The sequence below is a fragment of the Cherax quadricarinatus genome, unplaced genomic scaffold, assembly GCF_038502225.1.
Source record: "Cherax quadricarinatus isolate ZL_2023a unplaced genomic scaffold, ASM3850222v1 Contig3043, whole genome shotgun sequence".
Lineage (NCBI taxonomy): Eukaryota > Metazoa > Arthropoda > Malacostraca > Decapoda > Parastacidae > Cherax > Cherax quadricarinatus.
Genome location: NW_027198069.1, coordinates 1 through 19,780, shown reverse-complemented (window position 1 = coordinate 19,780; position 19,780 = coordinate 1). Strand labels below are relative to the sequence as shown.

The 19,780-nt window shown below is 44.3% G+C and overlaps 1 protein-coding gene across 1 annotated transcript; it reads left to right on the top strand.

Moving 5' to 3' along the window:
• Positions 1-788: 788 nt before the first annotated feature.
• LOC128689015 (uncharacterized) lies at positions 789-19,505 on the top strand. Its single transcript, XM_070081537.1, has 3 exons — positions 789-896; positions 6,709-6,735; positions 19,237-19,505. The coding sequence occupies exons 1-3, from the start codon at positions 863-865 to the stop codon at positions 19,488-19,490; spliced, it is 315 nt and encodes a 104-aa protein (XP_069937638.1). The 5' UTR covers positions 789-862; the 3' UTR covers positions 19,491-19,505.
• The last annotated feature ends 275 nt before the right edge of the window (positions 19,506-19,780 follow it).

The following is a 19,780-nucleotide window of genomic DNA, read 5'->3' as shown; positions in this document are numbered from 1 at the left end:
TTCAGGGGTTGCAACACTAAGCACGTAAGGAAATTAAAGAAAGTGCAATGGTTTGTAACAAGACATGTCCCGGAGCTAAGGGGCATGTCCTACGAGGAGAGGTTAAGGGAAACCGACCTAACGACACTGGAGGATATGAGTGATGGTGGGGGGGATATGACAGCGGCATATAAAGTACTGAGAGGAATCGACAAGGTGGACAGGGACAGGATGTTCCAGAGATGGGACACAGCAACAAGGGGTCACAGTTGGAAGTTGAAGACTCAGATTAATTACAGGGATGTTAGGAAGTATTTCTTTAGTCATAGAGTTGTCAAGAAGTGGAATAGTCTGGAAAGTGATGTAGTGGAGGCAGGTTCAATACATAGCTTTAAGAATAGGAATGACAAAGCTCATGGAGCCGGGAGGGTTATCCAGTAGCGACCAGGTTTGAGGCTGGGCCAGGAGGTGTGACTTAACCCCTGCAACCAGAACTAGATGAGTACGCCCACACATACACTTAAATGCGGTGTATACTGAATGTAAGTGGCGGCTGCAAGATTCTTGCCAATTCAGATGTTTATAAAGCATCATAAAAAGACCAGTAAAACTGCAAGAGTTTAAAGCATACTTATGAAAGATTTTTCTTTCACATTCATCTGAGAGGACGGTCCCATCCCCCCCCTCTCACTTTTACTTAAAGCTTTTTTTTAATTAGTGCCCGACATAGGGGCACTAATTAAGGTCAGGTTGAACGACTTCCTCGAGCGCAACAGGTGGAGTTTCACAGAGTGTGTGCCACCACACACTGGAGCACTCACTCGCCTATATAACACACACTATCTCACCTCTCTCACACACTCCCTCAGTACACCACACCATCATGAAGTGCGTAGCAGCTCTGACTTTTGTCTTCGGTAAAGACTTTTTTAAGTAACTCGTCTTGTGCGTGGCGCTTGTGAAAGTAGTATTCATTGTAGAGTTGAATTGTTTTATCTTGTGTTAAGTGAAGAGGAAAATGCCTGGGACAGCACAGGTATGAAGAAGTGTGGGAGAATAGAATGTAGGAGAGATGGAAGAGCGTGAAGTATAATAGCAATGAAGAGAGGAAAGGAGCAGTGTGGTTTGAATGGAAGAAATTTAGGAAAGTGGGATCAATAGAGGACTGTAAGAGAAACTGAAGAAAGTGACAGATATAAAGAAGAGTGGAAGGGATGGAGAGAAGTGGGAGGGATGTAGAGAATGTATGGAGAAGACAGTTGAAGGGAAGGAAGATAATGACGTTGCCTCTCTTGGACACATGCTAACATAGTTTTTGTACATCACCATCACCCCCGCCCTCACCACCACCACCACCCCACCACCATCACCACCACCCCCGCCCTCACCACCACCACCACCCCACCACCATCACCACCACCCCCGGACCACCACCACCCCACCACCATCACCACCACCCCCGCCCTCAAGCCCTCACCACCACCACCCCACCACCATCACCACCACCCCCGCCCTCACCACCACCACCCCACCACCATCACCACCACCCCCGCCCTCACCACCACCACCACCCCGCCATCATCACCACCACCCCCGCCCTCACCACCACCACCCCACCACCATCACCACCACCCCCGCCCTCACCACCACCACCACCCCACCACCATCACCACCACCCCCGCCCTCACCACCACCACCCCACCACCATCACCACCACCCCCGCCCTCACCACCACCACCACCCCACCACCATCACCACCACCCCCGGCCCTCAACCACCACCACCCAACCACCATCACCACCACCCCCGGAAGATAATGACGTTGCCTCTCTTCACCACCACCCCCGCCCTCACCACCACCACCACCCCACCACCATCACCACCACCCCCGACACATGCTAACATACCACCACCCCCGCCCTTTTTGTACATCACCATCACCCCCGCCCTCACCACCACCACCCCACCACCATCACCACCACCCCCGCCCTCACCACCACCACCCCACCACCATCACCACCACCCCCGCCCTCACCACCACCACCACCCCATCACCACCACCCCCGCCCTCACCACCACCACCCCACCACCATCACCACCACCCCCGCCCTCACCACCACCACCCCACCACCATCACCACCACCCCCGCCCTCACCACCACCACCCCACCACCATCACCACCACCCCCGCCCTCACCACCACCACCCCACCACCATCACCACCACCCCCGCCCTCACCACCACCACCCCACCACCATCACCACCACCCCCGCCCTCACCACCACCACCCCACCACCATCACCACCACCCCCGCCCTCACCACCACCACCCCACCACCAACACCACCACCCCCCCCCACACCACCACCACCCCCCACCATCACCACCACCCCCGCCCTCACCACCACCACCCCACCACCATCACCACCACCCCCGCCCTCACCACCACCACCCCACCACCATCACCACCACCCCCGCCCTCAACACCCCCACCCCACCCCCATCACCACCACCCCCGCCCGCAACCCCACCACCCCACCACCATCACCACCACCCCCGCCCTCACCACCACCACCCCACCACCATCACCACCACCCCCGCCCTCACCACCACCACCCCACCACCATCACCACCACCCCCGCCCTCACCACCACCACCACCCCACCACCATCACCACCACCCCCGCCCTCACCACCACCACCACACCACCATCACCACCACCCCCGCCCTCACCACCACCACCCCACCACCATCACCACCACCCCCCGCCCTCACCACCACCACCCCACCTCCATCACTACCACTCCCGCCCTAACCACCACCACCCCACTAGCATCACCACCACCACCACATATACCATCACCCACGCCCTCACCACCACCCCCGCCCTCACCACCACCACCCCATCACCACCACCATCACCACCTCCCTACCAGCATCACCACCATAATCACCCCCACCATCAGCACCACAACCCCACCACCACCCCACCACCATCACCACCACCACCCCATCACCGTCACCACCACCACCCCACCACCACCACCACCACCACCACTGCTGCCACCACCACCACCACCTCGCCTTCACCACCACAACCACCACCACCATCCCCGCCTTCACCATTACCACCCCACCACCATGACCACCACTGTAACCACCACCATCACCACCACCTCCCCACCACCATCACCACCACTATTGCCACCACCCCCGCTCTCACCACCACCACCCCACAACCATCACCACCACCATCAATCACCACCACCGCCCCACCACCATCACCATCAATCACCACCACCACCCCATCACCATCATTACCAACACCACCCCCACCACCGCCATCCACACCACCATCACCACCACAACCCCCACCATCACCACCACCACCACCTCCATCACCACCACCAACACCCCCGCCATCACCACCACCACCCCACCACTATCACCAACACCACCCCACCACCATCACCACCCCACCTCACCACCACCACCACCACCACCACCCTACCACCATCATCACACCACCACCACCATCACCACCACCAACACCATCACCACCACCATCACACCACCATCAGCACCATCACCACCACCATCCCCACCATCACCACCACCATCACCACCATCACCACCACCACCCCCACCATCACCACCACCATCACCACCACCCCATCACCATCACCACCATCACCGCAACCATCATCACCACCATCACCTCCATCACCACCATAACCACCACCACCATCACCACCACCACCCCACCACCATCACTACCACAACCATCACTACCACCACCATCACCACCACCATCGCCACCATAATCACCACCACCATAACCACCAGCACCATAACCACCACCACCTCCGTCACCACCACCACCTCCGTCACCACCACCACCCCACCACCACTATCACCACCACCATCACCACCACCATCACCATCATCACCACCATCACCACCACCATCACCACCATCACCACCATCACCACCACCATCACCACCACCACCATCACCACCATCACCACCACCATCACCACCATCATCACCACCACCATCACCACCATCATCACCACCACCATCACCACCATCATCACCACCATTACCACCACCATCACCGCCATCACCACCACCATCACCACCACCATCACCACCACCATCACCACCACCATCACCACCACCATCGCCACCACCATCACCACCATCACCAACACCATCACCATCCTCACCACCATCACCACCATCACCACCACCATCACCCCCATCATCACCACCACAACCATCACCACCACCATCACCATCACCATCACCACCACCATCACCATCACCACCATCACCACCACCACCATCACCATCACCATCATCACCATCACCACCATCATCACCATCACCACCACCACCACCACCACCCTACCACCATCATCACAACCACCCCACCACCATCACCACCACCACCCCACCACCATCACCACCACAACCCCACCGCCATCACCACCACCATCACCACCACCACCACCCCATCACCATCACCACCATCACCGCAACCATCATCACCACCATCACCTCCATCACCACCATAACCACCACCACCATCACCACCACCACCCCACCACCATCACTACCACAACCATCACCACCACCACCATCACCACCATCATCACCATCATCACCATCATCACCATCGTCACCATCACCACCAACTATTATTAATGCCAACATCACTTGCGCCGAAGCCATAACAATCACAAACTTCACTATGGGCAGTGTCAGTTTTTACAAATAAGCTTAGAGATCTCCAGTGTATACTAGAAAGTACTGCCCGTCTAGCATCCAGCCTGTTACTAGGTTTTCGTAACAAGTAGTCAGTTTCCTGGTCCAATTATCCATTAGAATTCAGTAAGATTTAATAGTGCTTCAGGATTACAACTGGTAGGCTACTAACTAAAGAAATTATAATTTAATAAGTTTATTAATCAAGAAGTCTAGGAGTATATTATCGGTTTCTGCATGGTATCCTTCTGTCAAGAGAGATACTAAGAAACAGAAGGGTAGTAGAGGGTGAGGGGTGTGGAATATATGGAGGGGACGAGACTGCATTCCATGTAGTTTATTTTTGTGAAGGGCTAGAGGAGCTCAGGTGCTGGTTAAGTAGGTTGGTACTGAGGGTGGGAGGCCGTGGGGTGTCGGTTCTGCGTGCTTTAAATCTAGATATGGGTGGGTTAGACGAGGGTGTCATAAGAGCTTTAGATTATATCATGGTAGATTATATATATATATCGTGGGAGATGAGAGGGAGAGGGGATAGTGAAGAGCGAAGGAGGGGTCTTGCGATAACGTTCTATCGTACGATATGTCGCTATGTCGTAACAGAGAATTGTATGGGAGGAGGTGGGATCAGATTTTCTCAGAGAGGTATAGAATGCTAACGTTAGGAATTCTCGTGAATCTGTGATGATAATGAGTGAGTGAAGGGGTTTCCATAGGTTGAGAGGGAGTCAGGGGGTCACATCGGGCTCGCCTCTTGGGGGGGGGCCGTGAGAGTGTTGTGAATGTGGGTATGGACTGTTTCCTGGTTTTCATTGATGCATATTTGCATCAACCTTGTGGTTATCATGCCAAGTGTGGATGTGGAGCTTGAGGACTCGTTATGATCTATATAACATATTTCATGAATGTATGAATGAAGGTTTTTTTTATGTATTTTTGGATATGTATCAGTCTTGTATGACACGATTCTTGAGTAACATGTTCTTTGCGATACGAAGTGTTTTTTAGTTTGTATTTATGTTATGTGCTAAGTTTTTGTATGTTGAAATATACTTATATACTGCTTTGTTTTGTGCATACAGTGCATCTGATTAATGTGATTTTGAGATTTTTTTTTTTTTTTTGAGTGTATATCCCTTTCTATTGTATTGAGTCTTTGGCGTCAGGCTTTAAGTAAAACTTTGTATATGTATGGTTTCGATTCATTTACAGGTTATATAATTTAGGTCAGTACCTTGATACCGGTTTGTTTGCATTAACATGTTCTTGATGAAAGTTAGAGCTGTATGATATACAGACACATCTAGCCAGTTTATAGACGCAGTCCTTTTGTGTCTGATATTTTTGTATACGAGTTTATTGTAACGGAAATGAGCCTTCAGTTTTGAGATCTAAGCTGTTTTCTTTTTATGTTAATTTGTATTTTGGTGTATGTAAAGCTGTATTGTTAGGGATAAGTACGTAGATGTTTTAGTAAGATTATGATGTTAGGTTTTAATTTATTGACTAATGCAAAGGATGTGTTTAATTGATACATTTTCTTGTATATATTCTTTTCTATTTTATTGAGCCTTCGTCATATGTCATGTTATATGTAAAATTTATATATATGTAAGGTTTTGAATCATTGAATGTTTATATATTTCAGTTCATGACCCTGTTATTGTTTTTTTTTGTGTGTAGCTATGTTCTTGCTGTAAGTTATTGTTGTATGTTATACAGCAATATCTTACGAGTATATAGGTGCAACCCTTTTGTGTCAGTTATTTTGTGCCGGGTTTATTTTGTCAGTGTACGAACCTTTAGGTTTGAGATCCATACTGTTTTCTTTTTATTTTTATTTATTAAAGAGTTTTATGTTACGCTGTATTGGTTTTAAATAAAATATAAAAAAAATCAATCTTATTTACACAAAATTTATTTAAATATCTTTTACTAATTATGTAAATCAGTCTTCTTTCCAGCGGCGTTGACGGCGACTTCCGGTCAAGGTAAGAAGTTCTGGTTATATTAATATTTTTAGATTTTGCTGTCGAACCTGAAAAACGCGATTCTGAAAGCTTAGAGATCTCCAGTGAATACTAGAAAGGACTGCCCTTCTAGCATCCAGCCTGTTACTGGGTTTTCGTAACAATTAGTCAGTATCCTTGTCCAATTATCCATTAGAATTCAGTATGATTCAATAGTGCTTCAGGATTACAACTGGTAGGCTACTAACTAGAGAAATTAAAATTTAATAAATTTATTAAGTCTAGAGCGTATATTATCAAATTAAATTAAATTAATTAATCACAATAATCAAAATAATAATCACTTCTCTCGAGTACAATATTATTGTGCTGAAAGCACATATCACATTTATAATTCTTAAGTACCGTCTGGTACATTAACATTTAATAAGATATTACAAATATGTACAAGTAAGTTTGTGTATGTGTGTAAGTGCTCTAAGTAGTTCGCTACGTCTCACGACTCGACTAGACTTAAACAAGTGACTGACAAAGTCCTCAAATAAACTAACTTCTTGACCAACTGGCAACCAGAACATTCTGCTTGAACAAAAAAAAGAATGCTAAGCCCAATAGCAATGTAACAAGCAACTGCGACACAATCAGGATCAAGGAGATAATATAATGACACTAATTAGGGACCATCAGCAGATCCTTCACAAAAGTCACAAAACTCCCATACTACTGAATCTAAGTTCAGCATAAGAAAATCCCCGACTGTGATAATACACAGATACCAGTACAAGTTAGGTCAGAAGCTACAGCTCAGGACCTGAGTTGCTCAGAGTGTCTATGAGACACACAACCTCAGTACAACGTCGAAAATCACTAAGTCTATACAATGTTCTGTGAACAGAGTTCTACAGAACTAACAAGAATAATGAGACAGACAATCTGTCCAACCACCAAGAGAGTCTAGACCAGACTGAATACTTCAGGCGAGGTGAGGACAACCCCCCTCGATCACGTGATAGCTTCGTGGACAGCTGCAGCTCAGCAACAGAAGCCGGCAGAGAAACGAGCCACAAGCGATAATTACAGTAGTTAGACAATCAAGACTTGAACTGAGCACATAATATGTTACATCCTACCTAACAACATAACTAAGTCAAATAATAATGTAAAGCAATATATTCACGGTTTAGCTATTATCGCAAATATAAGCAATATAAAATTATATGAAAAGGTAATATACATGTAATATATATACATAATATACATTGCAACCCATTCATATATATATATATATATATATATATATATATATATATATATATATATATATATATATATTTTTTTTTTTTTATTATCACACCGGCCGATTCCCACCAAGGCAGGGTGGCCCGAAAAAGAAAAACTTTCACCATCATTCACTCCATCACTGTCTTGCCAGAAGGGTGCTTTACACTACAGTTTTTAAACTGCAACATTAACACCCCTCCTTCAGAGTGCAGGCACTGTACTTCCCATCTCCAGGACTCAAGTCCGGCCTGCCGGTTTCCCTGAATCCCTTCATAAATGTTACTTTGCTCACACTCCAACAGCACGTCAAGTATTAAAAACCATTTGTCTCCATTCACTCCTATCAAACACGCTCACGCATGCCTGCTGGAAGTCCAAGCCCCTCGCACACAAAACCTCCTTTACCCCCTCCCTCCAACCCTTCCTAGGCCGACCCCTACCCCGCCTTCCTTCCACTACAGACTGATACACTCTTGAAGTCATTCTGTTTCGCTCCATTCTCTCTACATGTCCGAACCACCTCAACAACCCTTCCTCAGCCCTCTGGACAACAGTTTTGGTAATCCCGCACCTCCTCCTAACTTCCAAACTACGAATTCTCTGCATTATATTCACACCACACATTGCCCTCAGACATGACATCTCCACTGCCTCCAGCCTTCTCCTCGCTGCAACATTCATCACCCACGCTTCACACCCATATAAGAGCGTTGGTAAAACTATACTCTCATACATTCCCCTCTTTGCCTCCAAGGACAAAGTTCTTTGTCTCCACAGACTCCTAAGTGCACCACTCACTCTTTTTCCCTCATCAATTCTATGATTCACCTCATCTTTCATAGACCCATCCGCTGACACGTCCACTCCCAAATATCTGAATACGTTCACCTCCTCCATACTCTCTCCCTCCAATCTGATATTCAATCTTTCATCACCTAATCTTTTTGTTATCCTCATAACCTTACTCTTTCCTGTATTCACCTTTAATTTTCTTCTTTTGCACACCCTACCAAATTCATCCACCAATCTCTGCAACTTCTCTTCAGAATCTCCCAAGAGCACAGTGTCATCAGCAAAGAGCAGCTGTGACAACTCCCACTTTGTGTGTGATTCTTTATCTTTTAACTCCACGCCTCTTGCCAAGACCCTCGCATTTACTTCTCTTACAACCCCATCTATAAATATATTAAACAACCACGGTGACATCACACATCCTTGTCTAAGGCCTACTTTTACTGGGAAAAAATTTCCCTCTTTCCTACATACTCTAACTTGAGCCTCACTATCCTCGTAAAAACTCTTCACTGCTTTCAGTAACCTACCTCCTACACCATACACTTGCAACATCTGCCACATTGCCCCCCTATCCACCCTGTCATACGCCTTTTCCAAATCCATAAATGCCACAAAGACCTCTTTAGCCTTATCTAAATACTGTTCACTTATATGTTTCACTGTAAACACCTGGTCCACACACCCCCTACCTTTCCTAAAGCCTCCTTGTTCATCTGCTATCCTATTCTCCGTCTTACTCTTAATTCTTTCAATTATAACTCTACCATACACTTTACCAGGTACACTCAACAGACTTATCCCCCTATAATTTTTGCACTCTCTTTTATCCCCTTTGCCTTTATACAAAGGAACTATGCATGCTCTCTGCCAATCCCTAGGTACCTTACCCTCTTCCATACATTTATTAAATAATTGCACCAACCACTCCAAAACTATATCCCCACCTGCTTTTAACATTTCTATCTTTATCCCATCAATCCCGGCTGCCTTACCCCCTTTCATTTTACCTACTGCCTCACGAACTTCCCCCACACTCACAACTGGCTCTTCCTCACTCCTACAAGATGTTATTCCTCCTTGCCCTATACACGAAATCACAGCTTCCCTATCTTCATCAACATTTAACAATTCCTCAAAATATTCCTTCCATCTTCCCAATACCTCTAACTCTCCATTTAATAACTCTCCTCTCCTATTTTTAACTGACAAATCCATTTGTTCTCTAGGCTTTCTTAACTTGTTAATCTCACTCCAAAACTTTTTCTTATTTTCAACAAAATTTGTTGATAACATCTCACCCACTCTCTCATTTGCTCTCTTTTTACATTGCTTCACCACTCTCTTAACTTCTCTCTTTTTCTCCATATACTCTTCCCTCCTTGCATCACTTCTACTTTGTAAAAACTTCTCATATGCTAACTTTTTCTCCCTTACTACTCTCTTTACATCATCATTCCACCAATCGCTCCTCTTCCCTCCTGCACCCACTTTCCTGTAACCACAAACTTCTGCTGAACACTCTAACACTACATTTTTAAACCTACCCCATACCTCTTCGACCCCATTGCCTATGCTCTCATTAGCCCATCTATCCTCCAATAGCTGTTTATATCTTACCCTAACTGCCTCCTCTTTTAGTTTATAAACCTTCACCTCTCTCTTCCCTGATGCTTCTATTCTCCTTGTATCCCATCTACCTTTTACTCTCAGTGTAGCTACAACTAGAAAGTGATCTGATATATCTGTGGCCCCTCTATAAACATGTACATCCTGAAGTCTACTCAACAGTCTTTTATCTACCAATACATAATCCAACAAACTACTGTCATTTCGCCCTACATCATATCGTGTATACTTATTTATCCTCTTTTTCTTAAAATATGTATTACCTATAACTAAACCCCTTTCTATACAAAGTTCAATCAAAGGGCTCCCATTATCATTTACACCTGGCACCCCAAACTTACCTACCACACCCTCTCTAAAAGTTTCTCCTACTTTAGCATTCAAGTCCCCTACCACAATTACTCTCTCACTTGGTTCAAAGGCTCCTATACATTCACTTAACATCTCCCAAAATCTCTCTCTCTCCTCTGCATTCCTCTCTTCTCCAGGTGCATACACGCTTATTATGACCCACTTCTCGCATCCAACCTTTACTTTAATCCACATAATTCTTGAATTTACACATTCATATTCTCTTTTCTCCTTCCATAACTGAATATATATATATATATATATATATATATATATATATATATATATATATATATATATATATATATATATATATATATATATATATGTCGTGCCGAATATGTAAAACTGGTCAATTAGCAAGAACTCATTTAAAATTAAGTCCTTTCTAAAATTTTCTCTTATACGTTTAAAGATATATTTTTTTCATTAATGTTAATGTAAAAATTTTTAATTTTGCACCAAAAGAATCTTAGAAAACTTACCTAACCTTATTATAACAAGCGCAATTTATTTTAGCCTAACCCAACTAAATATATTTTAAATTTGTTTACAATAATTTAATACTAAACAAACACAATGAAATATATTTTTTTCGTTAGGTTCAGAATGATTTTGGCGAAATTATTGCATACACAAATTTTCGCTTGTCCTATATGGCAAGATGAGCGTTGCTATTTAAGCCAAGATCGCAAGTTCTGCCTATTCGGCACGACATATATATATATATATATATATATATATATATATATATATATATATATATATATATATATATATATATATATATATATATATATATATATATATCAGAATGATTTTGGCGAAATTATTGCATACACAAATTTTCGCTTGTCCTATATGGCAAGATGAGCGTTGCTATTTAAGCCAAGATCGCAAGTTCTGCCTATTCGGCACGACATATATATATATATATATATATATATATATATATATATATATATATATATATATATATATATATATATATATATATATATATATATATATATCGTATTCAAAAGTAGTGTTGTGTCAGTTTAACAGATGGTGATTGTCGAACTGAACGAGTACGCAGGTACAATCTACGAGTTTCAGAGTGACTGGAAACGGCTCTATAAGGGGACAGCAGAACCTTGATGCTGGTAGAGGGCTCTTGATCCAAAGGATTAAATTACCATCTCCTTCCATAGACGAAATCCCATCCCACAGCTGCAGAATGAACCATACGGGCTTAGCGCTGTTACATAAATATAACATAAGACCATATAGACTAATGTTAGTTCAGAACGTAGTACATGGTCAAATAAACACACACACACACACACACATACACACACACACACACACACACACACACACACACACACACACACAACTAACTAACACACACACACACACACACACACACACACACACACACATGTATATATATATATATATATATATATGTCGTGCCTAATAGGTAAAAACTTGCGATTTTGGCTTAAATAGCAACGCTCTTCATGCCGAATAAGACAAGCGAAAATTTCTGTATGCAATAATTTCGCAAAAATCATTCTGAACATAACGATATAAATGTATTTCATTGTGCTTGTTTATTATTAAACTATTGTAAACCAATCTAAAATATATTTACTTGGATTAGGCTAAATTAGATTGCTCTTGTTATAGTAAGGTTAGGTAAGTTTTCTAAGGTTCTTTTGGTACAAAATTATTAATTTTTTGCAATAACATAAATGAAAAAGTATGTCATTAAACGTATAAGAGAAAATTTTTAAAGGACTTAATGTTTAACAAGATTATTTGGTAGCTGGTAGCAGGGAGTAAATGATACGTCTTTGGAGGCTTCTTACTTTATTGTTAAGTCTTGGCGGGTACACAGGCTTGTGTGTTGTGCCCATGGCCCGGGAGGGCCATGCCACGAGAGAGGACACTTCTTGACTGAGTGAAGAGTGACGCCAGAGTGAGAGTGAGGCAAGGGCAGGCAGGCTGACGTGCCCACCGAGAGGCCTGGCTACAGAGGGCAGCACCTTAGTGCCGCGAAATATGAACTAAGCTGGCAGACAGCATGGGCTGTCTGCGCAGACAGTACAGGCTGTCTACATACGCTCGGCCACTTACGGCGCGTCGTCCCAACGCGACAATATTGGTGGTAAAAGAAACTCGGTCTCTCTCTCGTAGGAACAGGGCACAGAACACAAAATAAAAACATATATATACATATGGACATGGAAAAAAAACTTCCTACAGGGAGGGAAGAAAAAAACATGTGGGGTGTGCTAAACATCGTGGTCAAAGGCAGTGAGCGTCGAAGGGCATCACTGCACGCCTTCCTGCATCTGGACAGATACTGCAACACAGGAGATATCGCTGGGGCTGAGCTGTGACGTAACAGGGTACGGTCTTCTCTGGAACGGTGAAGCAGTCATCGTAGGAGTCTCTGCAGGTTTTCACTCAACCTGGGGCACGACATGCTGGTGCCCTCGAGTGAGATAACGAGTTTGTTTGGTGTTGCTGCAAGCAGGGTGGTAAAAGGATAAACTTCTTCGGAGGCTTCTTACTTTATTGTTAAGTCGTGGTGGGTACACAGGCTTGTGTGTTGTGCCCATGGCCCGGGAGGGCCATGCCACGAGAGAGGACACTTCTTGACTGAGTGAAGAGTGACGCCAGAGTGAGAGCGTGGCAAGGGCAGATAGGCTGGCATGCCCACCGAGAGGCCTGGCTACAGAGGGCAACACTTGAGTGGCTCAAAATATGAACTAACCTGGCAGACAGCATGGGCTGTCTGTGCAGACAGTATAGGCTGTCTACATATGCTCGGCCACCTACCGCGTGTCGTCCCGACGCGACAATACTGGTGGTAAAAAATACTCGGTCTTTCTCTCGTAGGCACAGGGCACAGAACACAGAACACAAAATAAAAACATATATATATATACATGGACATGGAAAAAAAAACTTCCTACAGGGAGGGAAGAAAAAAACATGTGGGGTGTGCTAAACATCGTGGTCAAGGGCAGTGAGCATCGAAGTGCATCACTGCACGCCTTCCTGCGTCTGGACAGATACTGAAACACAGGAGACATCACTGCAGCTGAGCTGTGACGTAACAGGGTATGGTCTCCTCTGGAATGGTGAAGCAGTCATCGTAGGAGTCGCTGCAGGTTTTCACTCAACCTGGGGCACGACATGCTGGTGCCCTCGAGTGAGGCGTCGACAAAACTCAACAACTGGGCAGGACTTCTGGCAAGTGACTCAGGAGGACACTTCTCGACTGGTACTGTCGCTGGGCTGTCACTGCCGGCGAGCATGGAGTGAGTTGTGGAGTGAGTCGTGGCAGAGACGACTGGGCGAAACATCTGGGAGTCGTAACATCATACACCAGACTGCAGTGAGTGAGCTAGCAGTCAAAGTGACATCATCTTTGTGCAGGCTGCTCACTGAAGCTTGTGACATGAGGCTGACACAGCGCCTGCCAACAGGGCTAACTGCTGCTTGATGAGTGTCATTCTCTCGGCAGTTGGAGTTATAGCAGAGTTTAGTCTAAGCGTCCCCAGACTTGTTTCTCTACATATAACTGCATTCTGAAGGTCTGGAGGTGAAGTGAAACAAATCTCGATGGGAATCGTAGCAGGTACGATTCTGCAGAACATCACGAGCGACGAGCATAAAAGCTTTCTGTACAAGAGGGCTCGGTCACTCGGGGGCTGAGTAAATCAGCTGTCAAATGCACTGGTCACACGGGTGACTTAGCACAGTGGTGCTACTCAGGTCTGGCTCAGACCTCACTGGACACACGGAAACTTTAAACACCCACGGTACATGCGGTACAACATGGCTTAAACTAGCAAATGATGCTTTTCTGTGTATACACTAACATGTGAGACCACAAACTGAGAGGAATTATTTTACACACGACATATATCTTCTCTCAATCTTCTCAACAATACTGAAATAATTACGAGAAACACTCGATGTGACATCATGTGATGTCGCGAGGTGACGTCAACAGACATCTCGAGGTGACGTCAAGCAGACATCGTGAGATGACGTCAGCAGACATCGTGACGTCATGAAGTCGGGCAGCATCGTCGGTGACGTTAATGTGATGCGGGCAGCAGACCACAGCATGTGGCCTGGGACATCTGGTAACTCACGTAGCTCGTAGGTCCACGTGACATCGCCCACACCCAACGTCACGTCGTGATCCACGTGGTGTCGTGATCTACGTGGCATGCTGATCCACGTAGCTTCGAGTGGCCTCGGGCACTCGGATACACATCTCTGGCAATAAATTCACATGGAAAACAGCAGAAAACACAGCAGAGGGAGTGGGCAGTGGTGAGTGTATGGTAGACGGGTGAGCGTGAGTAGGGCGAGCATGGGCAAGGTGAGGAACGGCCACTTCCTCTCCTCCTCCCCCACCCACAAACACGTGGAGAAGCTCACACTGGACGCAGAAATCACAAAAAACTCACCTCTGGCTTGCTGAAACAGCTGTGCTGAGCTGAACAACAACAGCAACATACAAGTGACGCTGAACATGTGACTTGAGAAACAGCGTGGGACGCTGTTTGCAATCCTGCTCTCCGTCTTACCTCTAATTCTTCCAATAATAACCCTACCATACATTTTACCTGGCGTACTCAGTTGGTTTATTCCCCTATAATTTTTACACTCTCCTTTGTCCCCCGTCTCTTTATATAAAGTAACTATGCACGCTCTCCCTAGGTACCTTATCGTCTCTCATACATTTATTGAACAAAAGTACCAGCTCTCCAAAACTGCTTTTAACATTTCTTTCATGATTCCATCAGTTCCGGTTGTTTTATCCTCTTTCATTCTATCTAATGCTTCACGCACCTTCCCCACACTCACATCCGGCTCTTCTTAACTTGTAAAAGATGTTATACCTCCCTGGCAAGTGCATGAAATCACTGCCTCCCTCTCTTCATCAACATTTAACAGTGTCTCAAAATATTCCCACCATCTTCCCAATACCTCGAACTCCCCATCTATTATTATCTATTCTGTTATTATCTGTCAGATCCCTAGGCTTTCTCAACCTATTTATCTCATTGCAAAACTTTTTCTTATTCTCAACAAAATTTATCGATAGAGCCTCACCCACTCTGTCATTTGCTCTCCTTTTTCACTCCTTCACCACTCTCTTCACCTGCCCACCCTTCTTATATCACTTGTGCTTAGTAAAATCCTCTCATATGCGAACTGTTTCTCCCTTCTTACCTCCTTTACCTAATCATTCCACCAATCACTTCTCTTTCTTTCTGCACTCACCATCTTATATCCACAAACTTCCGCCCCACATTCTAACACTTCATTTTTAAAACTATCTCACCCCTCTTCTTCAACATCTGCACTATCTATAATACTTTCACTAGCCCACCTTTCTCCCAGTAGTTGCTTATATCTCACCCTAACTTCCGCCTCCCATAGTTTATAAACTTTCATCACTTTCTTATTCGTTGATGCCATTTTCCTTTTTCCCTATCTACCTCTTAGTCTACATCTGAATAACGATCAGACATATCTGTTGCCCGTCTATAAACATGCAAATCCTGAAGTCTACCCATCAATATTTTACCCACCAATATATAATCCAACAAACTATATTCATTACGCCCTATGTCATATCTTGTATACTTATTTATCCTCTTTTTCTTAAAATATGTAATAATTATTGACAACCCTCTTTCTTTACAAAGTTCAGTTAAAGACCCCATTATTATTTACCCCTGGCACCACAAACTTACCTACTACTCCCTCCACAACAGTTTTTCCCACTTTAGCGTTTAGGTTCACCACCTCAATGACTCATTTAGTTCAAAATTCCCCAAGCACTCAAATTCTCCCAAAACCTCCCTCTCTCTCTCTCTCTCTCCTTTACATTTCTCTCTTCTCGAGGTGCATAAACTCTTACTATAACCCACTTTTCGCATGCGACCCTTATTTTACTCCACATAATCCTTAAATTTGTATATTAAATTCTTTCTTTTCCTGTTATAACTGATATCTCAGCATCATTGCTACTCTTTCCGTAGCACTAAGTCTTTTGGAAACCCCTGATTTAATTCCATTTATTTCTCCCCACTGAAACTCTCCTACCCTCTGCAGCTTTGTTTTATTTAGAGCCAGGACATCCAGCTTATTTTCATAAATAACATCCTTAATCATCCCTTTCTTATCTGCACTACATCCACTCACATTCAAACATCCACACTTAAAGGTTTTCTTCTCTTTATTTTTATTAATCTATACTGGAGAAGGGGTTAGTAGCCCATTGCTCCCTGCATTTTAATCGGCTATTACAACACACATGGCTTAAAGAGGAAAGATTCTTATTCCACTCATCCATGGAGATGAAAGGAATTAATAAGAACAAGAGCTATTACGAAAAAAATATAAGAAAACTCAGATGAGTGTGTATGTAAAACGTATACATGCATGTGTATTGTGACCTAAGATATACTTGTTATCTTGTGTATTTATAAAACAAAAAAAGACACCAGCAATGGTGTAAAACAATTACAAGTTTCCGTTATGCACTCATTTGACTGGACAGTAGTACCTCCCTGGGTGGTTGTTATGAGGCAAAAACGGCTGTGGTGGGTACTTGATCATGAAGGATGGACGACAGATGAATAGAGAAAAGTTATTTTTTTGGACGAGGCGCATTTTGAAGCACATGGCTACAGATCAGTGGTAGTGACACAGAGCAAAGCCGAACCTCTTGATAATGGACACAGTCATCAAGCACCAATACACCCACCTAAGATGTTTAGGATAGTTTTACTGCTAAAGGCCCTGAACGGCTTATTATTGCTGAGGGAACGATGAACAGTGACAAATACAAGGCAAACTTGGCGACTCATTTGCTTCCCATGAGGCATAGAGCAAAATCCAGCAGAATCTTACTCTATGCCGCACTTTCAGAAAAATGTTGACATTCTTCTAAGGGAGTGGGCTAAGCGTTCTAAACTGACCTGAACGCTCTCCTGACCTCAACCCAGTTGAGAATCTATGGACAACATGCCAGACACAGGATCGTGAAGCAGGACTGTTCAGCTAATTGCTGTTGTTATTAGGACATGGTAAAACGATGAAAAACTTCCCAAAATGTGTTGAACATTGTTTCGTTCTATGCCAAGCCTGCAACAGTGCATACAAAAGCAAAGAGTAGTCAAATTTCTTATTAAATCATTGATCTGCCATATCACTGCCGTGTATTTTTCATTAATTTTCCAAATGTCTTATTTCATCATTGTCCCAATTAATATGCACACTATTGTATATAAGCTACGTGATGTATTTATCCCATGATGTACCTCCACGGCAATAGTATATACGCACCTAGGAGAGTTTCACATAGCGTATATTGTCCACATTGTGAGGTGCGTGTTTATATGTATGTCTATTGAGAGTTTACTGTAGCCGCCATCATGAGAATTAAGGTATTCTTGACATGCGTCTTTGTGAGTTGAGGCCTTATTGCCCTTAACAGCACAAATTTATTCAGCGCTCTGGGTCAAAAGCTCTTTACCAGCACCAGTGATAATAAATTTCAACTATTTATGAAGAAAATTTAAGTGGTATTGTCCAGAAACGAAGCAGCAACAATCAAGAGCTATTAAAAAGAGCCAAGCTACTAAACTTACCAGTATCACCCAACAATATAATTTACTATTCAGCACAGTACATTATAGTGTTCATTAGAACCAGATTGCAAAAGCTGTGATAATCTTACTAAGGCAAACTGCATAAAACAGTGTCAAAACATCAAAGGTATACATTACAGATAAGATGAAAAATTAGATCAGTACAATACAGGACGAAAACAGAATATAACGAGGTAGAATACTAGGTAATCAGACCCTCGACCTACCAGAAGGTGGTCAGTATCGTAGTCTTGATTAACCTGAGGCGCAGGCAGGATGATGTCAGACAAGGCGCAGCTGATGAAGGCATTGTCACTAGTAGGTGGTATTTCCCACTGTTTTTTTTTCCTTCTAAAAGAAATCTATGGAATCCCGCTTACCAGTGACATCTGCTGCACCTCGCCTGACTCCAGTACATAAGCTCACATCTTCCTGTCAGTGCTTCAGATTCAAGACTACTGAACACCAGCTACTAGACCGAGGGTCTAATTACCGCTTCTTCTTCTACCTCTGCAGTCTTTTGTGTTTGTTTCTGTTTTGTACTGATAAACCCACTTGTTGGCGTAGCGTTTACACAGTGATAATACCCAGTTGTTGCCCATGTATCTAATTCTTCATACAACAGTGTGACTAGTGTTTGAGTATGTATATTGGACATGTATTATAAAAGAAATGTAATCGAATATTATTTGTGATATTTACATTACAACAAAGATTTCTCATTGTTCTAACCTTCTTCAAGCACCCGCAATGTTACGTTAAACTCAGCTCGTTGTTGCTTCCTTTCCAGCGTCATGCCCAGCCGAATATTTAAGCTTCAGCGTGGACGCAGTGACGCAGGTGTGCGTAAAGTTTTACATGTATGTGAAGGGAACGTGGGCCTCGATGAGGGCGTTGTGCCAGGCGGAAGGTGCCGACCTAGCTGAGCTGAGAGGTGACCTCCACGACCAGGTGTACTCTTATATCTTCTCTCACTCAGGTGAGACGACCCATAACTCTTTCTCTCTTCGTATAGGATGTCTCTTCTGCACCAACACTAAATAGCTTGTATGTTTATGCAAGTAGTTAACACCCACGCACGCACACACGCACACACACACACACACACACACACACACACACACACACACACACACACACACACACGCACACAAACACACACGCGCACACACACACACACACACACATACATACACATACATACACACACACACACACACACACACACACACACACACACACACACACACACACACACACACACACACACACACACACACACACACACACACTAAGATAAGCAAGGAAGTGATAATATACAAAATATTCTGAAG